Here is a 27,038-nt window from a genome sequence, read left to right as displayed (position 1 = left end):
CCTGTCAGGTACTTTTTGTGAATAAGGGAATTCTTCGTGTGCTTCATCTGTCTTTTACAGAAATGCCAGTTTCACTGATCCTTTCAGACCTCATCTTCGCTCCATCCATCATGTCACCTCAACACCTAGGATACCTTTAGCCTTGAGAAAATATGAGTAATACTGACTGGATTTTGTGCACAGGGAAAAAGGAAAAGCCCTCACACGTCGTTATATTCCCTAGGTTTGGGAGGATATTTAAAATGGTCTTAGACTATCATCAGTAACTCCTTTCACCAGGTAAAGATAAAAGAAAAGGCAAAATAATCTGAAGGAAGAGGAATGGGGTGAAAAAAGGGGGAAAAGAGAAGAAAGAGCATCCTCATACACTCTGACACTGCGTGGAAAAAGACATCATTCCTGGTGTTCACATACTCTGGGGACAGCAGGGAATAGCTCACAGCAGCCACCCAGGTTGCCTAGATGTGCTTTCTTTTCTGAAAGGAAAATGATGTCCACCCAGGGAATGCCTCCAAATCCTGGATAACCTGGCATCAGGGATACGGCATGGCTTGAAGAGCTGGAGGAACAGAAGTAGCCTCAATTCTCTACTGAACTATTTATTTCAAGACTGAGGTGCATTAGACAAATGGTCATCAATGTTCCTCTTCTCTTCTTGCCTCCAACAGCTTTCTGAGGCTGCTCAGGGACAGCCATATTTGTCACTGCTTTCATCTTGTTATCAGCTGATGGGAAACAGGTCAGGCACCCCGGGTTGGTTTAGGACCAGCACACTTAGTGCAGAACTGATCCCAGCACTGAGGGACCAGCTCCAACCAGCACAGCCATTCAGAGCCCTACCAGGAACCACACGCTACCCCTGCCCTTCTCCAGCTCTTCCATCGTGTCTTGTTTATGTTTGGGTCCCATTTATCATGCACGAATGTAGGTCATGGCAAAGACCACGTCTCAGCAAACTGTGAAATCTCAGCTTGGCCTCTTGCCTTATGTGCAAGAGGATTTTCTCACCTCCCATCGCTCCGGGCTGCTACTGCACCGAGTTCTTCCTTCTCAGTGAGTCCCTGCTCCCCAGCAAGTGTCAGGAAAACTCATTGCAGCAGTGATGGCAAATGCCCTCTGACAATGGGAACATTGCAGGCTGCCTGAGGCAGGACAGGACAGGGTGTTGAGTTATGACAAACTCCAGCATCTCACCTAAATATCTTTCGTGTAACCACCAATCCACCACCCCCACTGCCACTGAAACCTCTCTTTAGCTTGTCTTCCCTCTTTGCACTGGACTGAAAAGAAAATCAGTGCATCCTGTATGGACGAGGCACTGACACTCTTGCAAGCCATGGGGGAGCCCCACATTTGTGTTGGTGGCAGCAGGAGCAGGATCCATCTCTCTGGCTTTTTACTGCTGGGTGGGCAAAGTCAGAAAACAAAAACAATACATCCATGTACCAAGAATGAAATAAGAGCTTGTTGGCTGGGAACTGGCAGCACACAAAATCCACCTTTGTGTTGTCTCAGCAGTGCCACAGCTGAGCCAGCTTATTTTTGGCAGGAACCCTTCCTCCTTTCCTCACTCAGGGTTGGTATGCACTGCACTGAAGCCTAATGCAGGCTGAATGACACCAAGCCCCTGGGTGCTCAGAGGTGCCACACCACATTTCCAAACACTCCAGTGACAAGAGCCAGCCAGTGGAGTGTGATGGGGACAGAGACGGAGCCACCGAGCCAGATGATTTAATGTACTGGCCATGTTAAGTGTGCAGTGGCAGGGTCTGAGCTGATATCCACGACAGCCATGGCAGCAGGAACAGATTCTTGCTCCAGTGCTTGAAGCCATGTTGTGCCCCCTGTACCTCCTAGCTCCATCCCAACAACGTTACTAAGCCAACAGGATCTGTCTTGCCCTGTGCTAAATGAAGGTAGCTCTTGGTCTCTGACAGTTCATGCTTTTTTGGGAGGGTCAAAGACATGGTGTACAAAAGCTCAGCACAGCACCAAAACCACTGACTAACTCCCTACCTGCTAAAAACTCGATATTTGTGACCTGCATGCAGGTTTCCTCTGCTTGCACACATTTGTGTTAGACCTTAATAGGCTTCATTGAAGTATTCTCAGGTTCTGCACAAAACTGAAATGCCAAAGGAAGCCTAAAATTTCAGGTTCCTCATGTCCTTCCTCAGATTTCAGCTTTTTAGACAGCACATCAAAACAGGAACATAATGAAGCTGCTATTATTGCTAATGCTTTTCACATTATTCGAGGTGCAGGGAACAATTATACGGCATTAATGACATGCTGCTACACTCGGGTAATGCTGCCAAACCGTGGCTCCATTCACCTTCTCTCCTCCACTTCTGTTCTTCCCCACCTGCTCCCCGTCAGAAGGCAAGGCACAGCCGGTTTGCTCCACTTCCTCTGAAAAATCCTATCAAAGAAAACTCAAAATGCTCCGAGTTCCTTTCAGAAAAATAAAATGAAATGAGCAGAGAAAACGTCACCTTTCAGAAGCTTTTTGCCCCAGAGCAGCAGCAGTGCCTTGATGCCTCCGGCACAGGGCAAATTGCACAGCAGCTCCCCGTGATGGGAGCAGCCCCACCTTGTGCCCGGCTGCCTGTTCTGCTGCACAAGAGCCTGGCAGGTCTCCTCAGTTCTCTTTCCAAGCTTTTAACGAGCCAGACTCATTAATCACCTCTCCCTTATCAAGACAGACCTCTCTACGCATTCCCTGCTTGCCAAGCTTCGGATTGAAGAGACAGATGCAGTTCCCAGGCTTCTGACCCGAGGTTTGTGGGAGATTAAGCTTGTGCAGCCCTCTGTGCAGGGGGGTGATATTTGACTTGTGAAGCCCTGGTTAAGGGATGGAGCTCTGAGAGGACTTTCCTGTGGCTCAGGCTGCCCAGGTTGGCACAAGCTGCAAGCCCATCTCACATAGAGCCAGCCGGCCGTGCCGTGGGCAGTGATGCCAAGCCCAGTCACGCAGTTAAATGGCTGAATAACCCCTGAAGCAAGTGTCATTCATTTTATGGCTGGAAGGAGCCAGGAGAAAGCATCACCTAGAGGTAGGAAATGCGTGCAACACCACTGAAACTGTGAGAGAGTTTGTATTGTGAAGTTCTAGACACACAGGTTCCAAAAATGGCTCCTTGCCCCAGTGCCCCGGGGGAAGCATGGCCATGGTGTCACTGAGGCAGCCTCAGCATCCTTGCACTTAAAGGACTGTGATTCGGTGAATCTGGATAAAAAGGAAACATTCATCCTACAGCTACACCTTTACACAAGCTGCCAACTCTGTTTTGGATCTGTAGCCATGTGCCTTCTTCATTGGGCTCCCTCCTCCACCTGGGTCTGACAGGTGCAGCTGAGGTGAGAGGAGCAGCTTTACCTCTACACATGAGGGAGAATCAAGACCGTAAAATGATAAAGGGCACAAATGGAGCTATCACTGCAAGTGGCACAAGGTGTTTGGGAGATGGTTCATTATCCAAATGCTTGTTGAGACCAGCAGAGTTCTGCACTCTTGGCAGGGATGGATTGATCTCCAGGGGCTTTCCAGTGACAAGTAGCGTAGAAAAAGGAGTGCAGAGGTTTTTTTCTGAGTACACAGAAGGTGTTTTGTTTATATCTTTAGATGAAAAAATGGTGGTATCAGAAACCATATGTGTACATGTGCTTGTTTGCTCCTGGCACCCATCTCTGAGTGGCCCGGTGGTGGAGGGGGGATGCTTGAAACATCCAGCTTTGATACTGAAAATGGGTGAGTGGTCTGTGACTTCCAGCAGTAGCAGCGTGGGATATGGGGAGGTGATGGGATGCATCTATCTGGTCTTTAGGCTTAAATCCACCAAAGAGAACATCAGGACTCTGTTCAAAACGCTGTAGCTTAAAATACCTGGAGGTGGAGTGGCTGAGGGCAGTTATGGCAACTTGGAGAGTGGGCAGGGGGCTTGTTGGACCAGTGCTTTTACATGACTGAGGAGCTGTGCTATGTTCTTGTGGGTTTAGAGCAAACAGAGCAGGAATTGACACATTTTGAGTGCCGTGCTCTGTATTTGACATCTACGTGCGTGCACCTTGCGTGTGTATTCATTCTCAGAGAGGCTCTTGCCTGTTTGCTCTCACACTAATGAGATATTCGCACTCATTTCTTTGTTACGCCAGCTCTAATTTCCAGCTCTTTGACACGAGCAACCATTTTTCTCCGAAAGGCTGTGATCGCATGGCAGGATTATAAATTTACTCCTGAAATGCACCATTAATAAATAATAAAGTGTTTATAAATATGCAAAATAGATTATTAGTCAATTCTACAAAATCTTGGCTACAGGAGCATAAAAGTGTGCCCTGCAGCTTGTATATCTATTATAAAAAAGAGGAAGGAACTAAAAAGAAATTTAGATTCCCTTTTTAACTTCCAAGCAGTAAATGCTGAATAACTTATTTCTGATAGTGATTATGTTAAAAGCAAATCATTTTTTTTTCCTTGAACAGCAGCAAACAAAGTGCTGCAAATATGTGATTTTAAAAATATTATGTATATGCAGAGGGACAAAGTTGTTCATCTGAACAGCTCATTAAACAGAAGTTCTTCAGCAAGAACCTCCCCCTGTCTGTGAGCATCCTGAGCAGTACTATTGTTTTATTTAAGCTTAGCAAGCTTCAGGAATGCTAATGGTTTTTAAATAGTTTTGCCTCTTTTCTATGGGAGCTCAGACTGGAACCCTGAAACGAGGAATGGTATGGGTTGAAAGGGACCTTAAAGATCACCCAGTTCCATGGGGGTATGTGCTTGTTCATTGAGTTTCCCATTGAGACATGGGAAATGGTGGCTCCTGAGGATCTCAGCAGTGTCCTGGATCATGCCTGCCTTTCTAACAAGACCCATCCTCATCAGCAAGTTGTTGCAGCAACGTTTTGCCTTGTTAGTCCAAAATAAACAGATTTATTTCTCCTTTGCCACAGGTTTATCCACAAGGGCTTTCCTAATCTGTACCTGCAGGTAACACACAGAAACTGGGGATGGAAGTCAGGTAACTGGGAATTTGGTGGCAGAAATATCAGAGGAAGCTGGATGGCAAAAAGGGGCAGGAGGGGAAGAAGGACAGGGACTACCACCTTCACTGCTGAGCTCTGAGACCATTGTTGCACCATCAGCAAGAAGAACTGGTCTGACCCCCCAAAAAATTATCATATAGATTAAAGGAAACAGGAGATATTGCCTAAACAAACTGGTTTTTATTGTTTACCTGAGAATCATCTTGATGCCACTGGGATACTGTAGAAGTCCTTATGTGAGGAGATGGAGAGAGTCAGGTAATTTCAGACACTGTCCAAAAGGAGCTACTGAGATGACTCTGCTGACAGCCAGGCAGAAATGAAGTGGGGAAATGTCAAATGTTCTTGACCTGAGCTTGAACCTTTATGAATTGAGGGCAGAGGAAGAGAAAAGTGTCCATAAAGAAGAGCTTCTCTTCAGCTAAATATGTTTGTATCGAGGCACAGACAGTCTGGAAACTTGTGGAGGGGGAAGAGCTGGGGGAGGTAAAGGATTTAGACGTGATGCCTCAAGGAACTGATGACAAAGAGTTTATTTTTGCTTAGCAGCAGTGCACTGATTATTCTGGGCTGGCATAAGAGCTCATGAGGAGCAGCCACATCAAGCCCAGGCCCCCTTGTGTTCCTTTAACAGACTTGTTCCCTGGCAAGAAATGCACATTTGAAACTCGAAGCTGAGGATTCACCGTGAGCAGGGCCAGTGAGTCTGGAGGAGAGAGTTTGGCTTCTGCAATGCTATAGCCCCGAGTCTCTCTCCCAGCTGTGTGTGTAAGAGGGAATTGTGCCACAGTTATTTCACTGGCATTCAGATTTGGCAGAGGAGTCTCCAAGGATGCCCTGTGCTGCCCAGCACAGGTCAGAGATGTTCAAACTGGCTCATTTGGCTTTTGGAATTGGTAAAGGTCCTGGGCAGGTATCTGGTGCTAAACTGTTGCTAGGCCAGAATAACAAGTACATTGAATTAAATTGTCTAGAAAGAGCCAGTGTAAGAAGCCCAGAGGAATCAGGAAGAGGTTTAAGCAGATATGTGTTACCCCTCGTAGAAAAACCTTAAAATAAATTATGCTGGCTGAAGTGTGAAGTAGGTCATCTAATCTTTATCCCTCCTCATCTTTCAAACCAACAGTGCCCCATCTGCACACTACAGAGCTAAAACCCTGGCCAGGGAATCTGAGTCCTTGTTTCACATTCAGATCAGTGGGTTCCCTCCATCATTGGGAGGGATGGAGTGGGCAGCAACGGGCAACAGCAATGTTCTCCAGCCAGGGCTGGCAGCCTTTGAAGGCTGGTAATTAAGATAGTAATCTCTTCCAAAATAGAGATTAAACATGCTGGTTGAAGCTTTGAAGCAGCTGTTTAAGCTCCTCAGGACCTGCCTCCTCCTTCCTTTTGGCAGCCCAGGCAGGTTCTCCTCTAGGAGGTGGGGGGAGCTGGGCATCCCTGTGCTGCTGGTCCCTCACTGTAGAGGGAAGTGAGAGAATGTGATGGTTTATGGAGATACCAACAGGAGGGGAAAGAAAAGCCTAGAAACCAGCTTCGTCTCCTAAACCATCAAAAATTGCGTCTGGATTTTTTAAGACCCTTTGCTTCTTAGCTTTAAAAGCAATGGCCACCACTTACATGCTGCTTTCTTGAGCTGAAGAGCTGTTTTCTATGAATTAGAAGTGCTGTTCTGAATTGTATTTGGCTCATTTAACCTCCCTTGAGTAAACGATCACTGGAGAAGTTGAGCCAACCTGGAGCTCCGCTGGCTGAGCTGAGAGGAGTGGAGGTCTGTTTGAAACCAGAGCTAGAGTTTCTGGCCTCTTCAAAATTGGTAATTGCCAGGTGATAGGGAGATGAAACTACCTTCAGTGATGTTTTTGTGCAGCCTAGTTACAGACTACTCGGTCTTAAGCAATTAGAGCTATTTCTGCTTCATACTCTTAATAGAGCTTGTTGTCAGGCATAATTCCAATCATCTTGGTGTTAAGATCCCTCTCTTTGACAGCACTTGCCACACATCGCTGACAGTTTTGCAGTTATCAGTACCAAGGCATCCAAAGATCACTGACACTGAGGCACAGGGAAGACACTCCCTCCCTTTTCCAGGGTTATAAATGTGAATTAGCTCCGTTCAGTTAACCTCACACTTGTGCACAGACCTGCTAATAAGAGCAGCAGCTTGTACGAGGGTGGTAGCAGCCACCCACGGGAGAGGAGAAGCTGTTTTGTACTCTGGCCCATGTAGAACTCTTCTAAGTATTGCAGAAATAACTCTTTATTGGGATCTATTTCTTGCCTGTTGTAGTTTTGGGTTTCCCCATGTCAAAATTCAGAGAGGGCTAAGCTGAGCCTTGCCCTTTCCACCCACAGCCCCAGCTGCAATCATATTCATCAAACCCCAGCTCTTCAGCTCGTACTTAGGTAACAATTTACGCCAGATTTTGGTCATTTGCTCATCTTCCACTTGAGACCTCATCAGAAAGGTGAGTACACCCAGCAATTGCAGCTGCTGCCTTTTGTTTCATGGCATCCTCACTCCTGCAGCCTGGGCCAAGAGCAGCCTGTTCTGTTTAGCCACAGTGTTGGGGCTCACCTTGAGAAGTCTTCAAACCTCCTACACAAACCAGCTTTGCTGCTCAACAGCATTTTGTTGGGTATTTTGAGTTAGATTGAGCTTTACTTCACTGTCAGGACATAATTTAAAAGGCACAAGCTGGAAAGCATCTGCCTCTTGTCTGCAGCACTGAATTACTCTTAGACTACTCCTGAAGAGACGAAGACATCAAGACAGAGAAATCAAGTGGTACAAGGCAGAGCTGATCCATGCCCAGGGTGCTGGATCAGTCTGCCCTGTAGCTGCTCCAGGGACCAGGAGTGTCTGCACTCCCTAGTGCAGGAGAAAAACAATCCTGGGGTATTGCAAAAAACATGTAAAACAAACAAGCAGCCTCAGACTGCCCTGATCCTTATCTGTAGCACTTCAGCATTTTGCCGTGCCCTGAAAGCCTCAAGGCAAAACTGTTTCAGAGATGGGGAACTTGATGAAGGGAGACTGAAGTGGAAGGAAGTCTCCTGAATAGCTGTGGTGTGACCTGGCCACCCCAGGGAGCGGACATGGCCCGGCTCCATCAATGGAGTCTGGGACAACAGACCTACAGTTTGTGGGCTCCAAAGTACCAAACATGGCTGTATTCAAAGGCACTGAGATCCCTTTCCTATTGCAGAGGGGTTTGCCTTTTTAACCCAGATGTAAGCCCAGCTTCTTGATGGCTCATGGGCACTCGGTGTGATTTAACACATTCCTCTACCATGCTTCCTCCTTGACAGGCTCTGGTTCAAAGTCATGGGATAAAGGGACCTACAGGCCTCTAATGAGGGATCACACAGGTGCTCTCACATCCACCAAATTCCAAAAAGCAACAGTCCCTTTCCCATTCCTACCTTAAACAACACAACACAGGGGGATTTCAAGAACATGTTTAATGATGGCAGTTTCTACTGAAACATTGGAAGTCCATTCAAACCCATCTTACCAATTTTTCCTTAAAAAGAAGCTTTGGTCACAACAACAAATTCCTTTTTAAAAAAAAAGTTCAAGCAATTGCACAAAACTGAACACATGGTCCTGATACCTCCTCGCACACAAACTGCAGCAGCAGAAACTCATCTAACAGAAGAAAAAATCCTTAACAAAAACCACAGCCCGCTGCTCTGCAGAGATTATACCATGTACATGAAGTTAGAGGGAACAGTTATGAACTAAGTGTTTGAATTAATTAGTGCCTGTAGACTCCTACAAGTCAGTTTGGGCTTAAGGGTAAGCACATTAGGATAGTACAAAGTTAGTGTGCAAGTGTTTGCAGTCATCTCTGCAACTTCCAGGGGGAAAAATGGAAATACAAAGCTATCTGTGCACTTAGTTCTGCAGGCAAGCGTGGCACGCTGACTTCTGGCTTCTCAAGTGTAATCTCTGGTGACAGGGCTGTGGTTGAGCAAAGCAGCTGCAATTCTGTGCAGGGTTTTCCCTCCTCAGCACAGCATGCACAAATGGAAAAGCTTCTCATTCACTTGCTCTGTTTTGCCTCTGCTACGAGTCGGTAGATTCTGTAAGCAGTGAGTGAGCTACGGGCAGACAGCTGTAATAACATTTCTGTTTTCATTTTCTGTAACAAAAAAAATACGCCTTTAAAAACGCTCTTGAACAAAGCAAGTTTGACTATGCAACACAAAATAGCAGCAGATACTAAGACACTTTACAGTCACAATCAAATTAAATCTGCATTGTAAGATACACAGAACATTAAGGTAAAACACTCATGTAGTGGTTAATGGCTATTTCTTCTCAGATGAACTCCTAGAACTACCTGAACTAAACAGTTCAAATTATTAAAACTATGTTTTAAACTGATTTCTACTATTAAAAAAATATTCATATATATATTATGAGTCACATCAAGTGCTCTTAAAATCTTAACTAAATATAGCTATAGAATGTTTAACCAGACACTTTGAATCACATACAGCAAGTTTTGTAGAGGTAAACATTGCCTCACATTTGCAACAGCAACTGAGTATCAAACAAAGCATTCGGATTATTTTCATGACTGTGAGCAACTGGTCAGGTTGACCTTTTATTTCCACCAAGCAGCTGCTGCTTCCCTATAAGCATTTTTTAGCTTATGGCACACAGTTTGGGACCTCTCTGAGGAGCCAGAGCATCCCAATGGCAGTTGAGCACCTCCATCTTCAACATCTTAAATACCTGGTCCCTGTCCACCATTGAAATTTGCCATGTTGTGAAAATGGAGGTTTTTTTTTTTAGCCACAAGCAAGGGGAGCAGATGGCCTTTGCCAGCCTAACTCAGTGAGTGGCCTGAAGTTGCTGCAAAAACTCACGATTTCAAGAACTGACTCGCCCTCAGAAGGGAGAAGTGCCCTTCATGCACCTCTTCCTCTCATCTCTCTCCTACATAACTTGGTCTTGCCTTTCTTTTGTGCACAGAGATGGTTTCATTCCCTGTCCACCACTCTCGGAGTGCCTAATGCTCAGTTTAATGAGCGTGGCAGGAGAGTGGACATGAACACGTTGCCATGGTGCCTGCACAGACAGGGCAGCCACTCACCCATCCCCTCCTTCCACACACGCCAACAGAAGCTTTTAACCTCCCTCTCTCCTCTCAGCATCGCCACTTCTCCGACTTCAGAAGGGCTCGGTCTGCCCAAGAAGTTCAATTCCCAGTCTTCAAAGTCTTGCAGTCCTGAAGAGACACGGTATTTCCTTCTGAAGCATCCAGCCTAAGTCTGAAACCTGTTTCACCAAGGCGGGGAAAGAGCCCCAGATCCCATCTCGACCTGCAGCATCATTCCACCCTCTGGTCCCTGCAATTCCTACCAGCCAGAACACAACCTGCCCTGCCCATCCTCACCTCGCAGCTGACATGTCAAATATTGCTTAGTAACAGTGGCATGGAATGACTCAAACTCATTCCATGAATGAAAATCACAGAGCATTTTATATTGCCTTGATGACTAATATTAACACAACAGTCTGCTGTGGGATTTTTCCATCCAGGCTGAGCTGGCTGTCTGCAGAGCTTTTGCTGAGTCACAGCTAGGGGAAGCAAGCTGTGGTATGGGAGCTGCTGGGATGAAAGCACCAGGCTACTGGAAAGGAAAAAAAAAAATTCCCCTTCACCTCCTTTTACTTACTGAAGGGCCCAGGGGAGCCAGGGGAGCCACACAGAACTGGCACAGGTTGTGGTATCATGACAAGGCAGTTTGGTGTTCTCAGCAACCTTCAAATCCCAATAGGGCTTTAAAAAAAAATAAAAATCCCAACACTGGCAGCCGACTGCAAGGCTGGTGCTTTGCCAGAAGCTCTGCAGTCTCTGTGAGGGATTGCAACTGCATGAGGGTCAAGCAAACAGTGGGACAATCCTAAAACAATTGGAAAAGATGCGTTCCCCAGGAAAAGCAAGGTTCCAGCCAGCTTAAAAACCCAAAATAAAAGGTGTTAAGGGGTGCAGTAAACAGTAAAGTCTGAACTGCATCTGTGCTTACTTTAAAGGGAAACCACAAAGTAAAGAAACTAACCCAGTTGGGTTTGCCCTTTCTCCTGCTGGCCTGGAAAGTGTCCATGCCTGTGGTCTCCTAAACCCCATTCATCCAGAGGCAGCAATCTCATTCCCACAGTGTCGTCCCACAGCTCTGACCTCTGCAGCATAAAGCACAGCAGAGAGCAACGGCTAAAAATGCATCCTTGAGTTAAGTGAGCTTTGTCAAGCAGGTAGTAAGGGAAAACTTCCAGTTTGATAGAGAGTAAGATTACTTACATGAAGCTTCCATGAAAAATAAGACATGTTCTCTCTGCAATCTAATCATTTCCACATGAGGACTTACTTTGCTTAGAAAAAAGGTAATATAGATGAATTGTAGACAAGTTACAGTCAGCACAGGACAGTACAAAACACTGATTTTACTCCCTGTGGAAGGGCAGAAAATTACAAAAATATATCTTCTTTAATCCAAGACTGCTATAGTTTAGAGTATGCCTGATTCTTCCTATTTCCCAGTGGTGTCATTTATTGAAGTTGGTCTGATCAGAGCTCCTTGGGACAATGAGAGTGTCATCATGAAAGCTTAGTGCAATTGTTGTTAAAAAAAAAAATAAAAAAATCAGTAGCAAGTCTAGAAAATTTTCTACATGAGTCGACCTCTCACCCCCAGCCTTCAAAACTCTACACCAAACATAGTGTGTCATTTCAGCATGGTTTACATTTTTACCACCTAAAGTCCTACATCACATCTCTAAGGCCCAAAAATACTTCTTGATTTTTTTTTTTAAACACGTGATCTGTTTAACAATGACCAAAGTTTAACAGAGACAGAAGTACTGAATTAGGATTTTAGAAAAATAAGTCCTTGAGGCAGCTCAGTTCAATCTTCCTTGTCTTCCTCCTTCTGCAAAACTTATTTAGACCACAATGAGCTGCACGTTGGTACATGGGGCTGCATCTTGTCATGATGTGGTGACACCCCAGCCCTCCTAAAGCAAGAGAGCTGAGTTTGCAGAGAGGAACTCTGGTCATTCCAATGCAGCAGTTGGGAAACCAGGGAACCAAATGGTGATGTTTTAGTCAGAAGATCCACAGCCTGCTGCACAAACAGCACCTCGAGGAGGTGAGGCTTGGTTTGGTTGTGACGCTGCAGAGATGAAAGCCTCCCCTTTCACAGTTATGGGTTGGTTCAGCAGGTCCCTCGACAGCAGAATGACACCTCGCAGGGCACTGACACTCCATGGAGCTGCTTTACCTGGAAACCAGGAAGAATTAGTACAGATGTAGATTTGCAATTAAATAGCTCACAGGCAGAGATGAAAACCCATGTGCAAAGCAGGAAAAAAAAAAAAAATCGATCCCAAGAGCCACAAAGGAAAAGGCAGCATTATTCACTGGGATTGCCATCAGTCCCCCCTCAGCAGTTGATGTCTGTGGTGTACTGGCATTGATGTGATGTTAGCACCATACCAGAGGAAGAGAGACCAACTGAAGGCAAAAGCAGAGTTGGGTGAGACAAAACCCAGATGCTGAAAGATCTTGTGGCCAGTCACTTGCAGAGCACAGAAGGGAATGTGCATGGGGAGGCTGATATTTCACTGCAAGTGAAACTGCATCTTGAACAGCGCAGCTCTTTTCACACCAGTGCAGTCCCTTACTAACCAACACACATGGATCATCCTCCTTGCTATGGGCGCTCCTCCTGACACCCTAGTGCTTTAACTGCCTCAGGGTTCAAAACAAAGTTTTAATAGGAACTCCAGGAAGGAGGTGAGAGCCCTCCCATAGGACTGCATGAGCCAGCAGGACATGGTGTGCTCTGTAACAACTCTTACAGCAGCATCAGGAAAGAACCAAACAAAAACTGCTTTTTCACCATCTCTTTCCTCCCCTGCTGTGGGCCTGTGGGAAATCCTTAACGGCAGCACCAAAGCTTTGGCAATTTGTTGTATTTATAGTGAGCTGCTGCCTGTGTTGGTGATTTGCACCCCCTTCAGATGAGGATAAATGATACCCCTCCATTTATACACAACCTGTCACTGCTGCCTGCTGGGGAAAAAAAATAACCTCCTATAAACCCCAGCACAATTCACCTGGCGTCATCCAGAACTGCCTGTAGCTTTCACTTGAAAAAAAATCCATTAGAGCTGCTCCCTTGGGAGTGAACACCTCACTGTAACAAGTGGACAATTCCACGTTCCATTCAGAGCTGCACATGCGGTCAGGATCTGGAAAGGATGTAGTCAAAGAGAAGGCACCAGTAGTGTAATTCTCATATTTTACAGAGATTCCCAAAAGACTCAAGCACATCAAAGGCTGAGCCCTGCAACTGTGATGAAGATGTTTCTGCACAGTTCAATGCTATCGGTGCCTGAAAAAGGGATGATTCCAGAATCCAGCCCTTACATGTGGTGCACCTTTCCTCTGAAACATCCTGCAAGCACTCAAAAGCCCTTTAGACCCATGATAGTTGAATAAATATTCCTGTCCTCTTCCCTCAGCTTGCCACCATTCCTTACCAATAAATCTTTCTCCTTTCAAGAGCACTTTGGAAGATGCATTCCTAAACTGCTTCTGCGTTCTCCTGGTGCCGCTGCTGTTACAGGGAAAAATGACAATCCACAGGGGAAACAAACTGAGGAATTTTACTCAGCCGACAGGATGGACAGAGGCTTCAATCTGGCCAAGAAAAACTTTCCATCAGTATTTATTCAGGAGCCTGACATCAGGACTGGCATTTAAATTCCAAGTTCTTCCCCAACTCCAGGCTGTCACATGGCACATATCACCCTGGACAGTTGTGAAATTCCCCCAGCTGGGCTCAGCAAGCTTAGCAACGGCACAACTTGCCTCCAACAGCTGCAAGTCAGCAGGGAGAGGAGCCACTGCTGATATCCCAGATTACTGAAGTGCTTTCAAAGCCTTTCATGTGCAAGGCACCACAGAATTTATTCAGTACTTGTTTTCAGTTTCCTATTGAAGCTGACAAGAAATCCCCCAATGAGCTAAGCTAGAGTTAATAAGCTTAACAAGCTAACAATTTTATTTACCTTTTCAGAAACTGGTTCTTTTTGCAGCTGTTTTAATCTCTTTTCTCTTATTACACGAAACAAGCAGAGTGCTCTGTGGTGGGGGATGGACACCAGTTTGTTGGGCATGTTTGCCTGTAACCTACTTTACTTCACTGCTCTCTCTACTCGAGTATCACACGGTGCCAACTCCCTGATGAATCAATGGTTTAGCTCCATTAAGGAGATGATCACGGAACCCGTGCAAATTTCCCTTGCCTTCTTGAAAGTAAGTCCTAAAGGAGAAAAGAGGAGAGGGAATCTTCAAATCAAGATCTATTTGTGGGATGAGAAAGAGCACACTTGGAAGATGGGATTTAGCTTTCCACTAACTCATTTTTGAAGATGGGCAGCAAGTGTAATCCCATCATAAAACTTGAGAAAACGTCTGACATCTAGAAAATGATGACCAACACAGTTCATATGGTCCAGAAATCAATTGGACAGGGATGGTTTTCAGCCTTCAGCAGCACAGATTGAACTGGTGATCAAGAAACAAACACACTTTTCATGCTCAGTTTGCTTTCTTTGTGTAACTCTGTAATAAATTTCAGAACAATTCCTGAACTTTTTATCCAAATGGCTCTCTCAATACCAGAGCAAATACATACGGAAAACCATCCTCCATATGTAAACACTGCTTTCCATGAAGCTTTTCAAGGTGCTACTGTCCAAGTCATCTGGCATCTTTGCTCCTGTGACAATCTTAGATTTACACTTTCAGCCTCTTGTCACACAGAAACTGTGCCTGCAGGATTAGAGAGGCCACTGACAGAGCTGGAGTGAGATTGCAACGAAGGGATCTGATCCAGCACACCCACACTTTGGAATTCAACAGAGGCAGCAGTGGGTGGATTTTGCATCCACAGAAAGGACTACGTTTGGGTAAGATTTTGAAGTGGTCTCATTAGTTTGCCTTACAGGAGGAAGGTAGTTATTTCTTGTTGCTCCACTGCCCAAGGGAAGCCAGGGGTGGGCTCTAGTGGGAGCCTAAAAAACCTTAAAGCCTCCTGGAAAAAAAAAATGACCTTAAATCCAACAGCCCAATTTACACTGTCTGCTGTTCTTTGATGCCTCATGTAAGACTGGAAACAAATCCACACAAGGACAAAGCATTAAAGGAAAGAAAATTAACTGCATGAGAACAATTGGAGAGGTAAACGCAGCTTCTCCCCTGTTGCTGCTCCACACCGACTGCCTTTTAATCAGAGAGCTGTTTGCATTGCACGGAGAGAGAGCACAGAATCTCAATTACTCCCCCAAACACAGATGCAAGTGCCAGAACAGATCTTTCAACGATGGGAGGGGACCTCAACTAAACCAGCCCAGAGCCACCCTACATCATGAATGCCAGTTTGGAAGGGAGGGGAGGGCTGGGGAAGGTACCTCAACAGGAGACCTCGTAGAAGTTTGTTCCCTGACTTACTCTGGGCAAGTCTGAGCTGCCCATTCTGCAGCTCTCTCTCTCTCTTCCCACCTGCACACAAGCATCTATGAAGAACCTCCTGACTGATTCAATGGGGTTGTCAATGTCAAACCCAGAAACACAAATTTGCAAAGAAGTCTCTTTACTGGAGACAGGATTTACGAACTGTTTGCAACATGGCCTCCAAGCTGCACAAAGGAACCAGAGAGCTTGATACCTTTTACAGCAAATGTACCCTCAAAGAAGCTTTCCCAAAATCAGTACTGCTAAAGGGTTGTCTGTAACATGATCTCTCTCTCTAAACTGAGGTAGCTCTGTTTGAACTAAACAAAAGTATGTCTCAGACAGCAAGGACTTCAGAAACTGTGAAATTTAATAGCTGTTGCACTGCAGCAGAAAGGAAGAATTCCCACAGCTGAAAAAAAGGACTGGTTGACTAAGAACCCAAAATCCCTATGGTCTCTGAACACAGCACAAGGTGAAGAGCCATTTGCACTGCTCAGGAACCCAGGATGACCCAATACCTTTAGTGAAAGCATTGGCACAGCACGAGCTCCACGGAAACGACGTCAGGGAACATGAACACAGCTCTCATGAGTCAAATGGTTTCCAGCAACCTCTCTTTGTTCATCCAGTACTGTACTATTAGATATCTTATCCTGACACACTGCCATGATTATGAACCTTCTGTTCTCACTCTTTGGGAAAAAACCCTCTGATTCCATTTCCAGAAGTTCACAGAGAAAGTATTGAGTTAAAAGGAAGAGAGGTGGGAGATGTAGGCTGTTAAAGCAGGCCTTGGCGAGTCAGATCCCTGCATTCTGGGTTTAACAAAGCTCGATCCCAAAGTACAAACTGCACAAGCTGAAATCATTAGAGCAAACACAGGGCAGCTACAGGGAACAGCAACAGTCAGGCAAGGACTGATAGGAGTCCTCTAATTCAAGAACTAATCGTTTACACATAAAGGCTCGACTCACACCCTTCATTGTTTCACGGTTCTCAAATATTTCCTGACTTTTATAGAGAACTAATGCAGTGATTTTGGAAACAACCAGTGGAGTGTGTGGTAATGTGTGGTTCAGATGTTGGCACAAATGTGCCTAGAGCAGATGTGGTGTTCCCTCTTTCCAAAGCTAAGAGATGGGCAACATGAGTAAAGTCTGTAAAATCTCCAGTTAGAAGTTGTCAAGATCTGCATTTTTATAATTAGGAGAGCTTATTTCAGCCTAAGTGGGACAGATTTTTAGAGTAGGCCTTATTTGGATGAGAATGCAACTTGAGTGGTGTGGATGGCTTGATGCAAATAAAAATAAGAGATGCAGATACCCTGGTGCCATAAATCAATGCACAGCATCTTTATGTGCTGAGTGGTTGCTATAAATCTCAGCCCAGAATAAGCACCAAAAGTTTTGGGTTGTCACACCACTCCCATGTCACAAACATATTTAAGGAAAGTTTGTTGCTAAGGGATAACTGCTAACAGCATCAGCGAGGGACTATAGTCCTCTCGTGTCACATGAGAGCATTCTGGTACACACCCAGAGGTTGGTGGAGATTCATTATTATTTCCTTTCCAGGCTCTCACAGCAGCACCTGGAAAAGCAGCCCTGGATCCAGTGCAAGTGCACAGGAACGACTGCCAACAGCTGCCCAAGAAGGGAAGTTCAGTCTGTTAAACCCTGTCAGCTATTTGGGGCATTGTGCTGCTCTGAAGACAGCCTGAGGGTAGCAATGTGGTTATTGCAGGAACAGGAGGGTACAGAGCCACGTGTGCTGGGAACAGGACAAGGGGGCTGTAAAGGACAGGGATAATTCTTGGGCAGAGCAGAAGGAGACTGCAACTGCCTCACCTCTGCCAAGTTGGCTCAGCAGAGAAATAAAAGAGCTTGTCTTCACTAATAAAAGCTCAAGGAGCAAGCCTAACCAGACAGGCTGGTAGCAGTACCTGTATTTCACATCAAACACTGTTGAGTCTTCGTCCTCGTCATCTTCTTCATTCAGAGGAGCCATTTCTACCCTCTCGGCTGGAGTGGTGATTATGTCATACTTCCTGGTCTTCTTAATCCTCTTGCCAGACCTGAAACACAGAGGTGGGAAGGGAAGGATTGTCTTTATACAGTATTCCTTGGAGAGGCTGAAGCTGTTCCCACCAACTCTGAATCATTGCCCTGTTTGGTTCAGACTCCCCAGACACGAAGTCAGCAGAGTCAGCCTCCATCCCCTCCTGCTGCTTTTCCAAGGCCACCGTTTGTGCCCGTCTGTGGAGTACAGTTTCTCATCAACTGCAATCCAGATCAACGTCAAGTCTTCCAGCTGCTGACAAACCAGAATCCTCTGGCACCCAGGACAGCCCACCACGTCCTGCTGCTGCCACACTCAATAAGTGAGACATGAGCCTAATCAGCTGAAGCAGCCCATGGTTTAGTGAATGCGTTTGGACAAGAAAGGCCAGGTTAAGCCCTGCTGAGCCACAGGAATGTTCTAGGCAGGATTAGAAGCAAAGGGGTGGTGATGTCTGGGTACAAGCAGCCTGCTGTATTTCTTGCTATCAGGCCAAGCTCAGGATTCCCCCAGCAACAACCTTGAGTCTGATCTGAGCAGTTTCAGGCTCCATGCTGTGCAGGTGCTATAAAAAATAATCAATATCATTCAAAGCTAACAGCACCTACCACCTCTCCTCCAACAGATGCCAGGCTTACTTTCCTTTTGAAATGGAGATGCTCACACACCTGCACATCCCACAGTTTCGAGAGATCTACTTTCTAAGACTTTCAATTAACAAACACTTGGTGTGTGGCTTTTCAAGTAATTCCCTGCCTCTAGCTTGAATTCTGCAGGTTCCTTTTTATTTCACCTACTGTTTTCATGAATATTAGGAAGGTCACACTGCTTATGCATGAATTTATTTTTGTGATCACATATTCAAGAAGGTGTTGATGTGTACGGCCAGCCTTCGGGGAAAAAGAGTGGATGGCTTCGGTGAACAAACTGCAGAATTTTTCCCTTTGCCTTTTATAAAACAAAACTGGTACCTGCCAAGCATGAGAAGGGAGCTGGTGCAGGCACAAGCAAGCAACCTCTAATTTTTGGTAATCACAGCTAGTGCTTCGAGCAGTCAGCACATCACGAGTGCACTTTCACCAGCAAGAAGTCTTGCCCTGGCACGTCATGCAAGGTGTGCTGGATTCAACAGCACTGTTTTTGCCTCGAGATGCCTTTAAAAAAGTTACACAGCAGCAGGAACCAAGGTGTGAGCGTTGCAGAGAGCCTGGGACTCCAGCCCTCTGTGTGCATCTCCACCACTACGGTCCCTTCCAGGTTTAAAGTTAAGGAAATTTAATTCAGTGACCTGCTCCGATGTGGAAATCTCAGTGCCTCTGCCTAGCACTGCTTTTAGGCAGTAGTCCAAAGCTGAATAAACAGGTTCCAGCCCTTGGGATGGAGCAGTTTGCATTTACTCCCTGTTCTGAAGGTTAAGGTTGCATCAGAAGTGAGGAGAAAGTCGTCTCCTGTCTAATCTTTAGAGCAATCTGTGCCGCTGTGTCACGCAGAGCACAGGGTGGTTTGTTCTTTTCCTGCTCTTGTTGAAAGAAGCAGTTTTATATCCAGTGCAGTAGGACTCTTAACCCAAACACTTGAAAATCCTTTTGAAACCACTTCTCTGTTATTTTGCTTCTCTGCTAAAACTTAGTACTGAATTGAAGCAGGGAGGTCTCATCGAGCAAGTAAATGCATTGTTTTTACAAGAAATATTTACTCACGCTGTGAAGCCTAAACAGAGACAAAACTAATCTGTGTCTACCTGTCAGAACTAACCAAGCACAGCCTTACCACTCTGAGTTCACCTGCAGTTTGCAGGGGGTTTCCACAGGTTCCATTTAAGATCCTACCTGCACATCAGGCCCACTTTACTGAGAGCCATCCTCCCTCATTCCCTCAATTAAAAAACATAACTTATTCCACAGAGTTCATCTTAGAATAGTTAATAATTGAATGTTTGAAGAAATTACTGCAGAATAGGTATTTTTAGAAATGGGAAACTAGAACCCTTTTGCTTCCAGCCATTAATTAGTCTATCTGGGCTACACTTTCAAGAGGACCTGGAGCAGAACTCGCTGCACAGCGATCTATTAAACCCTGCAACCCTCACTTAACCACAGTGCTCATTTAGGAAAGGCAGAAAGCTTGTTTTGCTGCTGGTTTTTGGCTAAGCTGCTACAATCAGTTGTCTGCCACTGATAAGGCGAAAAGGTCTTTCCTCGCCACCCCTTTCTCAATTCATTCCACACCAGATTTCCTAGCTAATTTGTCATTAATCTACTTTCCCATTGCCTGTTTTCTCACATTTGCTCATTTGAACAACTCCCCCAGGCTTCATAAATATTAGAAGAATTACCCAAGCTAACTTTGCAGGAAAGCCTCGGGAGTATGCCTACATGCACACAAAATAAGGCTACCCATCAGGAAACTGTTTCACATTAAAACTCCTGAAACCTCAGTGGGATCCCTGTAACCATCAGCCATGACGACCCAAAAAGGAAAAGCCCTCTATCCAGCAGGTTGGACCAGGCAGCAGAGTCAGCAGAGCAGCACAAGGCAGGAACTACAGAATACAAATGTTTCATGAACTTTGGAGACCTCCTGGATAGGATCAGGACACATCAGGCCTCATGGGCAAACAGAGGATCTCCTTTTCAGCCAGGTTCATTTTATGGGGCCTTTTTTGAAGCAAACAAGAAGCATGCTGGAAGCTGCATGGCCAGAGTGTGTCCCTTGCACAATGACAAGCTGAAACACTCCCTAAGCGGTTTAGCCAGGGCAGGAGTGGTGCTGGGTAGTTCAGCGCAGAAAATCATCTTCCACTTTGAAAGATCCTGTCGCTTCTGATGACTTCAGCCACTCCCTGTAATTAGGAGGGGATGCTACGGGTCTTGTCACGAATTACCGCGAGGAAGAACAAAAAAAACCCAAGTTAACTGTGGCCAGGGATATTAATCTTTCACTGCAGACCCAGTGCTGCTCCCAGCAAACCAACTCACTGGTGTTGACAGAAGGCAGCCGTGGTGAGCACAACGCTTGGGAGAAGCTGGAGTGGCACTGGGCTCAGGTGCCTGAGGCACCACACCAGGACCTACCTGGTCCATCACCACGTAGAGGGCAGGGAGGGACAACATGCGGGGCTGGGCTGGAGCAGAACAGTGACTTTGTGTCTGTATTTTGCCCTGGGGCTATTTTGATCAATCCCCAGTCATATGCAGCACTTCATCCTCCTTTCTGAGGCATCATGTGGTGGGTAACTGCTCGAGTCAACTCACTAGTTCATTATATTATTTACGCCTCTAATCTATTTTAGTCAACAACACTGACATTCAAAGATAATGCTTTTCCTGACCTAGAGAGAGAGGTCTCTGCATTTCTTAACTTGTATTAACACTTCCTGCTAAGAGATGTAGTGGGAGGGGACCTTTCCTTGGAATAAAAAGAAAACTAAAAAAAAAAAAAAAAACCATCCCTTCTTAGCAGGGTGCTTACTGGAAGTCTGATTAAGCCAGTTCCTCCTAGAACTGCAGCAATGTTATACCAGGAATGGAATTAGGACCAGTTTATTTGCTGTTAATGGACTCTCTTAGCAGTTAAAAAAAAAAAAAAAAAAAAATATAAACCTCAGGAAACTGCAGACTTACTACTAGCTGATGAATTAGATCAGCGATATTTCATTACTGTTGATCTGTCTGAGTATCTCTGCTCTCTGGATGGTGCTGTACACAGCAAAGTCAGACCACGATGCCAAGTCCTCACATGTTTTCTGGAGATAGGACAAGGGGGAATGACCACAAACTGAAAGAGAGCAGGTTTAAATTAGGTATTAGGGAGAAATTCTTTACCATGAGGGTGGTGAGGCACTGGCACAGTGAGGCTGCCAAGAGAAAATGTGGATGCCCCATCCCTGGAAGTGTTCAAGGATGGTGCAACCTGTTCTCATGGAAGGTGTCCCTTCCTATGGCAGGGGGTTGGAATGAGATGATCTTTAAGGTCCCTTCCAACCCAAACCATACCATGATTTTAGGAGATACACTTTGCTGTAGAAACTGCCGTGTTTTCTAACAATCAAGTTCTTTAGATGGAATATATGCAGGTACAAAGAGCAGAAGTGTCCCCTTGCTTAATTGTGCCACTAATAGGAGGCAGATCAGAGACGGATCAGAGACTAGTACTGGGAACAACTTCAGGAACACCTAAATGGGATATTGTTGTGGTTCAATTGAGGCAGTGATGTCTGTAAGTATTTAACATACACCCACTCACACACGGTGGTCAGCACCAGTGCCAGCACCTACTTCCAAACACTACAGCACAGTCAGACCAATATTGTCTGAGAAGTGCTTGAGAAGTACTCTTGTTTTATAGGGCAGAGCTTTGAGAAATATCCTTGTTTTATAGGGCAGAGCTATAGAAACTTTTATGATCTGCCCAAACTCTTCAAGGCAGTGAACCCCACAAGAAGAAACAACATTCATCCTGTTGAGACTGTTCACATCAGAGCTGTAAAGAGCCCAAGACAGTACAAGACAACAATCCCCTCTCCCCTCCTTCTGCTAATCTGCTGTCATACTCACATCAAGACAATCCAGTTTTCCCTTCTGTCATTCTTTGTGGCCATAACTACTACCTGCACCAGCAGCTTAAATGAAGTTTTCGATGTGGGTCAAAAATGTGTTTTGGGGTTGGATATTTGGTTGTTCTGGGTTTCTTTCTTTTCCATTTAATATAATTTAATCTGAGGGCTTTTTCCCTGCTCCTGGCAGAAATCTTGTCTTTGCTGGAGTACTCTAACTGGTTATAATACAATTAATTTTACATCAGTCAAACTCTCTGGGGTTAAGACTTGGATTGCCCAGAGCAATAACCCAGCTCATAGAACAAAGGGTCATGTATCCTATGATCATATGCTTGAACCTCTCTCCTCAATGTCAGTCATTTATACCAGTTTTGCAACTACTGGAAAACTAAGCTAAAAATGGTATTTGAGGAAGAAATACAAATTGAACATGAAGCAATGAAACAAAGCAATGAGATACAAAATAAAAAGGTAGCTTCTTTCTAAAAATCTAGATAAATAGCAGCCTTTCCAGCCTGGGTTCTGCTCGTTCAAGGGCAGGTCAAGACATGAAGCAAACTCTTAGAGCACAGAGTTTTCTGCAATGAAAGCTTTGGGTTGCTTTCAGCTGGTCCACTGGAGCAAAAGTAACTTATCCAGTTTCCCTAGAAGGCACATGGTCTACCAGCACACTTAACCACATCTGAAAAATTCTGTTTCCTGTGAGCTGATCCCAAGAATTGTATTGCAATGGAATGAACTGAGCTGCACCAAGAGAGAGAAAAAGGGCAGAATATGAGTGTAAAAAAGGCAAAACCCAAAATGCAGCTCAAAGAGCAAATTTAGCCACCCATCATCTGTTGCAAGACATTGTGTTTCTTGGCAATGCTAACTACTCAGCTATTTGATTGAGAATAACATGAAATTTGTTGTGGAAATGGTTTTGGGTTGGGAGCATGCAGAGCTCACGGGTATAGGAAAGAAAGCAAACCCAGAACTGAGCTTGCAAAAAAGAATAAATAAATAAATACTACAGCAATTTAGGCCTTGCCACATGCAGACAAACAGCAAAGTCTTGGCTGGCCTTCACAGACCCCTTTGGGTAACACCACATTCTGAACCACAGGACCATCAGATGAATTCAGAGCATAACATTCCCAAAAGAAATGAAGAGGAATCTCTGAGTGTTGTCTTAAGAACAGAGCTGAAAATCAGAAAAATATATCTATCCCTGCTCAAACAAAAAAGGAAAATAATATAAACAGAAAAATATGTAAAAATTAAATGTATATAAAAAATAAAATGTATAAAAAAATTAATCCAATGCCTGTGACAAGAGTATCTGGCCACTCACTAGTTAATTTCATTTCTACAGCCCATATCTAAAAGGATAATTTACTCCAAGCAACCCAGAACAATTTCATAGTGAAGGTTTAATCAAAGATTGGATTTCAGCAAAATCTCTTTAATAGGAATCCATGACACTTCAGAAAAAAAAAATCACAATGTTTTTGACTAAGTGTGAACAAAGCTCTTATTCTGATGGAGAAAAGCTTTACATTTATTGAGGGTAAATCCCTTATCTCTTCTGCACCAGAATCTCCTGTGATCTGTGTTGTCAGCTACAAGTGTGACACTGTAGAGACATACCTGTTGGTATTCTGGTCTCATTTGCAACTGGGATAAGTGTTTACAAAATAAAGAAAATGAATGTTTACAAAATATTCAGTAGCAAAAAAGCTTCACCTTCCACTTTTCCTAGCAGGTTCTACTAAAGATTTACAAGAGATCAGGGGTTGGGGGGGCAGGTATGTGTGTTTATTTTAATGTATCCTTAATGCTGCATTTACTCTGATCAGTTGTATAATGACAACTTTGGCATGGGAGAACTAATCCACCATTCCCAAGGTGACTTTAACCTGGACCTGTTTTTGCTGATTATGGTACAGGGAAGGCCTTTAAAGGCTATCAGTTTGCCTTCTTTGGCTAAAAACATTCTGCCTTATGCCAGTTCTCCTTGACACAAGATCTTGCTTTATACTCAGGAGAAACTGTGGCAGAGGAAATAAAGTCTCCAAGAGCAGACAGAACCAGGAGTAGAAACTTAGACTTTTTGTTCTACTCTTAGTTATAGACTTCCTAATTCTAGCTCATATACCCACTACCAGTTCTGCTGTTTGTCCATGACAATTTTATACAGCTGCAAAGTGGTTATACTGATTAAAAAAAAAAAAAATCTCTTCAGTACTTTATTGGGCTCTCCCAAACCACCTCACTTTAATGAGCACATTTATTTGCATTGCCTTCTGCCAGCTGCTGCAACGCTTAAGTAGAATTTAGTTAAATGTCAATTTCCTTGGAAAATATCAGTTCTGATCATTTCAGTTTATAGACCCCACTTTGTAATACTACTGTTATGAATGCTGCCCTTCCTACACAGAATTAATTCCGAAGCAGGAGAAGTAGAGCATTCAGCCATCCTGTAAATACAAAGGAGCTGCCTGAAGACAGAACAAGGAAGAATTTGCCAACTCCACTTGTTCAACTGCTCCTGTCACCTGAGACGTGGCCTGGCCTCCACCCTGTGCTGAGTGCCAGCTGTTCCCCTCTCCCGGCTCTTCCCGGGTGTCCCTGCCCTGCAGTCGGACGCTGAGCTGAGACAGTTTGCCATCTGGACCTGGATCTCCAGCTGGGCTTTGTGTGTCTCCATGGACGGACACCCCAAGGCTCCTTGGACCTCAATCCCAGCGACCCACTGACTACAACCCCACGAATTTCCAGATGTTCCCATGGAGTTCCATGTGATATCTTCCACGCCCACTCCACGCCCCCGGCCACCATGCAGTGAGTGAATCCCACGCTGGAAAAGCCCACTTGGAACCCAACTCCTGCCCTAATTTCCTGCAGAAGCGGGAGGAAGGCGGAGCAAGATTTGCCAGGCCCCGGCAGCCCCCTGAGACTTCCCCAAGGGGCTCCTGAGCCACCCACACACGCTGTGCTCGAGGCCGGGCTTTAAAACTATTATTACGGGCAGGTCAATGCTTACTATTATATAACACATAATTATATATATATTTTTCATATCTATATATATATATATAGATATAGATAACAATAAAATAATAAAATAAACCGGGAGGGGTTGCACCCCTTCTCCCGGAGCCCCAAAGCCGTCCCAGCCCCGCCGTGTCTCGGGCCGTGCCCCCGCAGCCCCGGGCGGCCCCGGTACCTGAAGACGCGGAGCAGGAGGCAGGCGATGAGCGCGGCCGTGAGCGCGCAGGCCCCGATGACGGCGGCTTTGAGCGCGGAGAGGTCCCGCAGCATCGCGGGCACGGGGCTGAGCCGGGCCCCGCTGTGGTTGCCCGGGGCCGGCGCGGCGGGCGGCCGGCTGCCGTTCCCGGCCGGGGGCTCCAAGCTGCCGCGGGCGGCGGGCGCGGCCGGGAGGAGCAGCGGCAGCAGCAGCGAGGCCGCCAGCAGCGGCAGCGGGGCGGCGACGGCGGCGGGGCGCATCCTGCCCGCTCCGGCTCCGGCTGCTCCGGCTCCTCCGGCCCCGCCGAGCCCCGGAAGGCAGCGCCGGCCGGCCCGGCCCCCGCCCCCCGAGAGGCACCGCCTCCCGCCGCCGGGGCCCCGAGCTGGGGAGAGCCGGGGCGGCCGGAGCGTCCGCCCCCGGAGCCTCCCGCAGCCCCAGCGGGTTCCTCCGGCCCCGCGGACTCCTCCGCAGCCCCAGCGGGTTCCGAGCGCCCCGCCGCTGCCTCGGCCATCACGACCATCTCTTATTAGAGGGAGTCCAGAGGGGGCCGCGAGGATGGTGAAGGGTCTGAGGGGCCGTATGAGGAGCAGCTGAGGACACTGTTGCTCAGCTTGGAGAAGAGGAGGCCTAGGGGTAACCTCATCGGGATCTGCAGCTTCCTCACGAGGGGCAGCACCATCTCTCGTTTCTGTGACTCTGTGACATCTCTCAGTGACAGGACTCGAGGGAACGGCTGGAGCTGTGTCAAGGGAGGTTTAGGTTGGATATTAGGAAAAGGTTCTTCCCCCAGAGGGTGGTCGGGCACTGGAATAGGCTCCCCAGGGCAGTGGTCACAGCCCCAAGGCTGACAGAGCTCAAGGAGCATTTGGACAATGCTCTCAGACACGTGGTAGGATTGTTGGGGTTGTGCTGTGCAGGGCCAGGAGCTGGATTTCGCTGATTCTTGTGAGTCCCTTCCAACTCAGGATATTCTGTGTTGCTGTGATTCTGTGGCCACTCTTAATTGCAACACACGTCTGCCCAGCTGCAAAATGATGACAGAGTTCACACTGCCATCAAACAGGGCACAAACCTCCTGAGCTGCTGGGTCAGCATGGCCCAGCTGCTACATCAACAATTCCTACCTCAGATTTATGTCCTTTTGCCTTTCTGCTGGTCACCAAGGCTCTGCTTACAGGTTAATTTGTTTCCTGATATTTCACATCTCTACAATTGCAAGATGCATGGAAATCTCAGCCACAGTTCTGCAAACCATCCCAGGTGCACCAAGCATATGAGTGGTGCCATCAGCCAAGCCTGACAGGGAGAATAAACTATGGAATCATAGAACATCCTGAGCTGGGAGGGACCCACAAGGATCACTGAAGTCCAGTTCCTGGGCCATGATACTGCCAAGATACAACTTACTTTTGCTCTCTATGTTCAGTATTAGCATGAACTGCTAAATAATTGTGTGTGGAGAGAGGGGCACGTTGGCACTGAAATCAAGTGAAACAAAGAGAGGGAAAGATGAAAAAGCTGATTTCCTTCCAATTAAACTTTGTACATCAGGGTTGGCATGGCAGAGTATAGCATATAGGAACGCATGACTAAGCCATGCAAA

At 46.0% G+C, this 27,038-nt stretch overlaps 1 protein-coding gene across 1 annotated transcript in view; it reads right to left on the bottom strand.

Annotated features, from left to right (window-relative positions):
- Positions 1–25,695, bottom strand: part of FAM174B (family with sequence similarity 174 member B) — a 31,245-nt gene extending 5,550 nt beyond the window's left edge. The window contains exons 1-2 of the mRNA XM_032700447.1: positions 25,415–25,695; positions 17,533–17,664 (exon numbers count right to left, since the gene is read on the bottom strand). Of these exons, the coding sequence (XP_032556338.1) occupies positions 17,533–17,664; positions 25,415–25,695 (413 nt within the window). The remainder of the gene's footprint in view (positions 1–17,532; positions 17,665–25,414) is intronic.
- Between the last annotated feature and the right edge of the window lie 1,343 nt (positions 25,696–27,038).

Source organism: Chiroxiphia lanceolata, chromosome 12 (assembly GCF_009829145.1).
Source record: "Chiroxiphia lanceolata isolate bChiLan1 chromosome 12, bChiLan1.pri, whole genome shotgun sequence".
Classification (NCBI taxonomy): Eukaryota; Metazoa; Chordata; class Aves; order Passeriformes; family Pipridae; genus Chiroxiphia; species Chiroxiphia lanceolata.
This window is presented reverse-complemented; position numbering and strand designations above follow the sequence as displayed.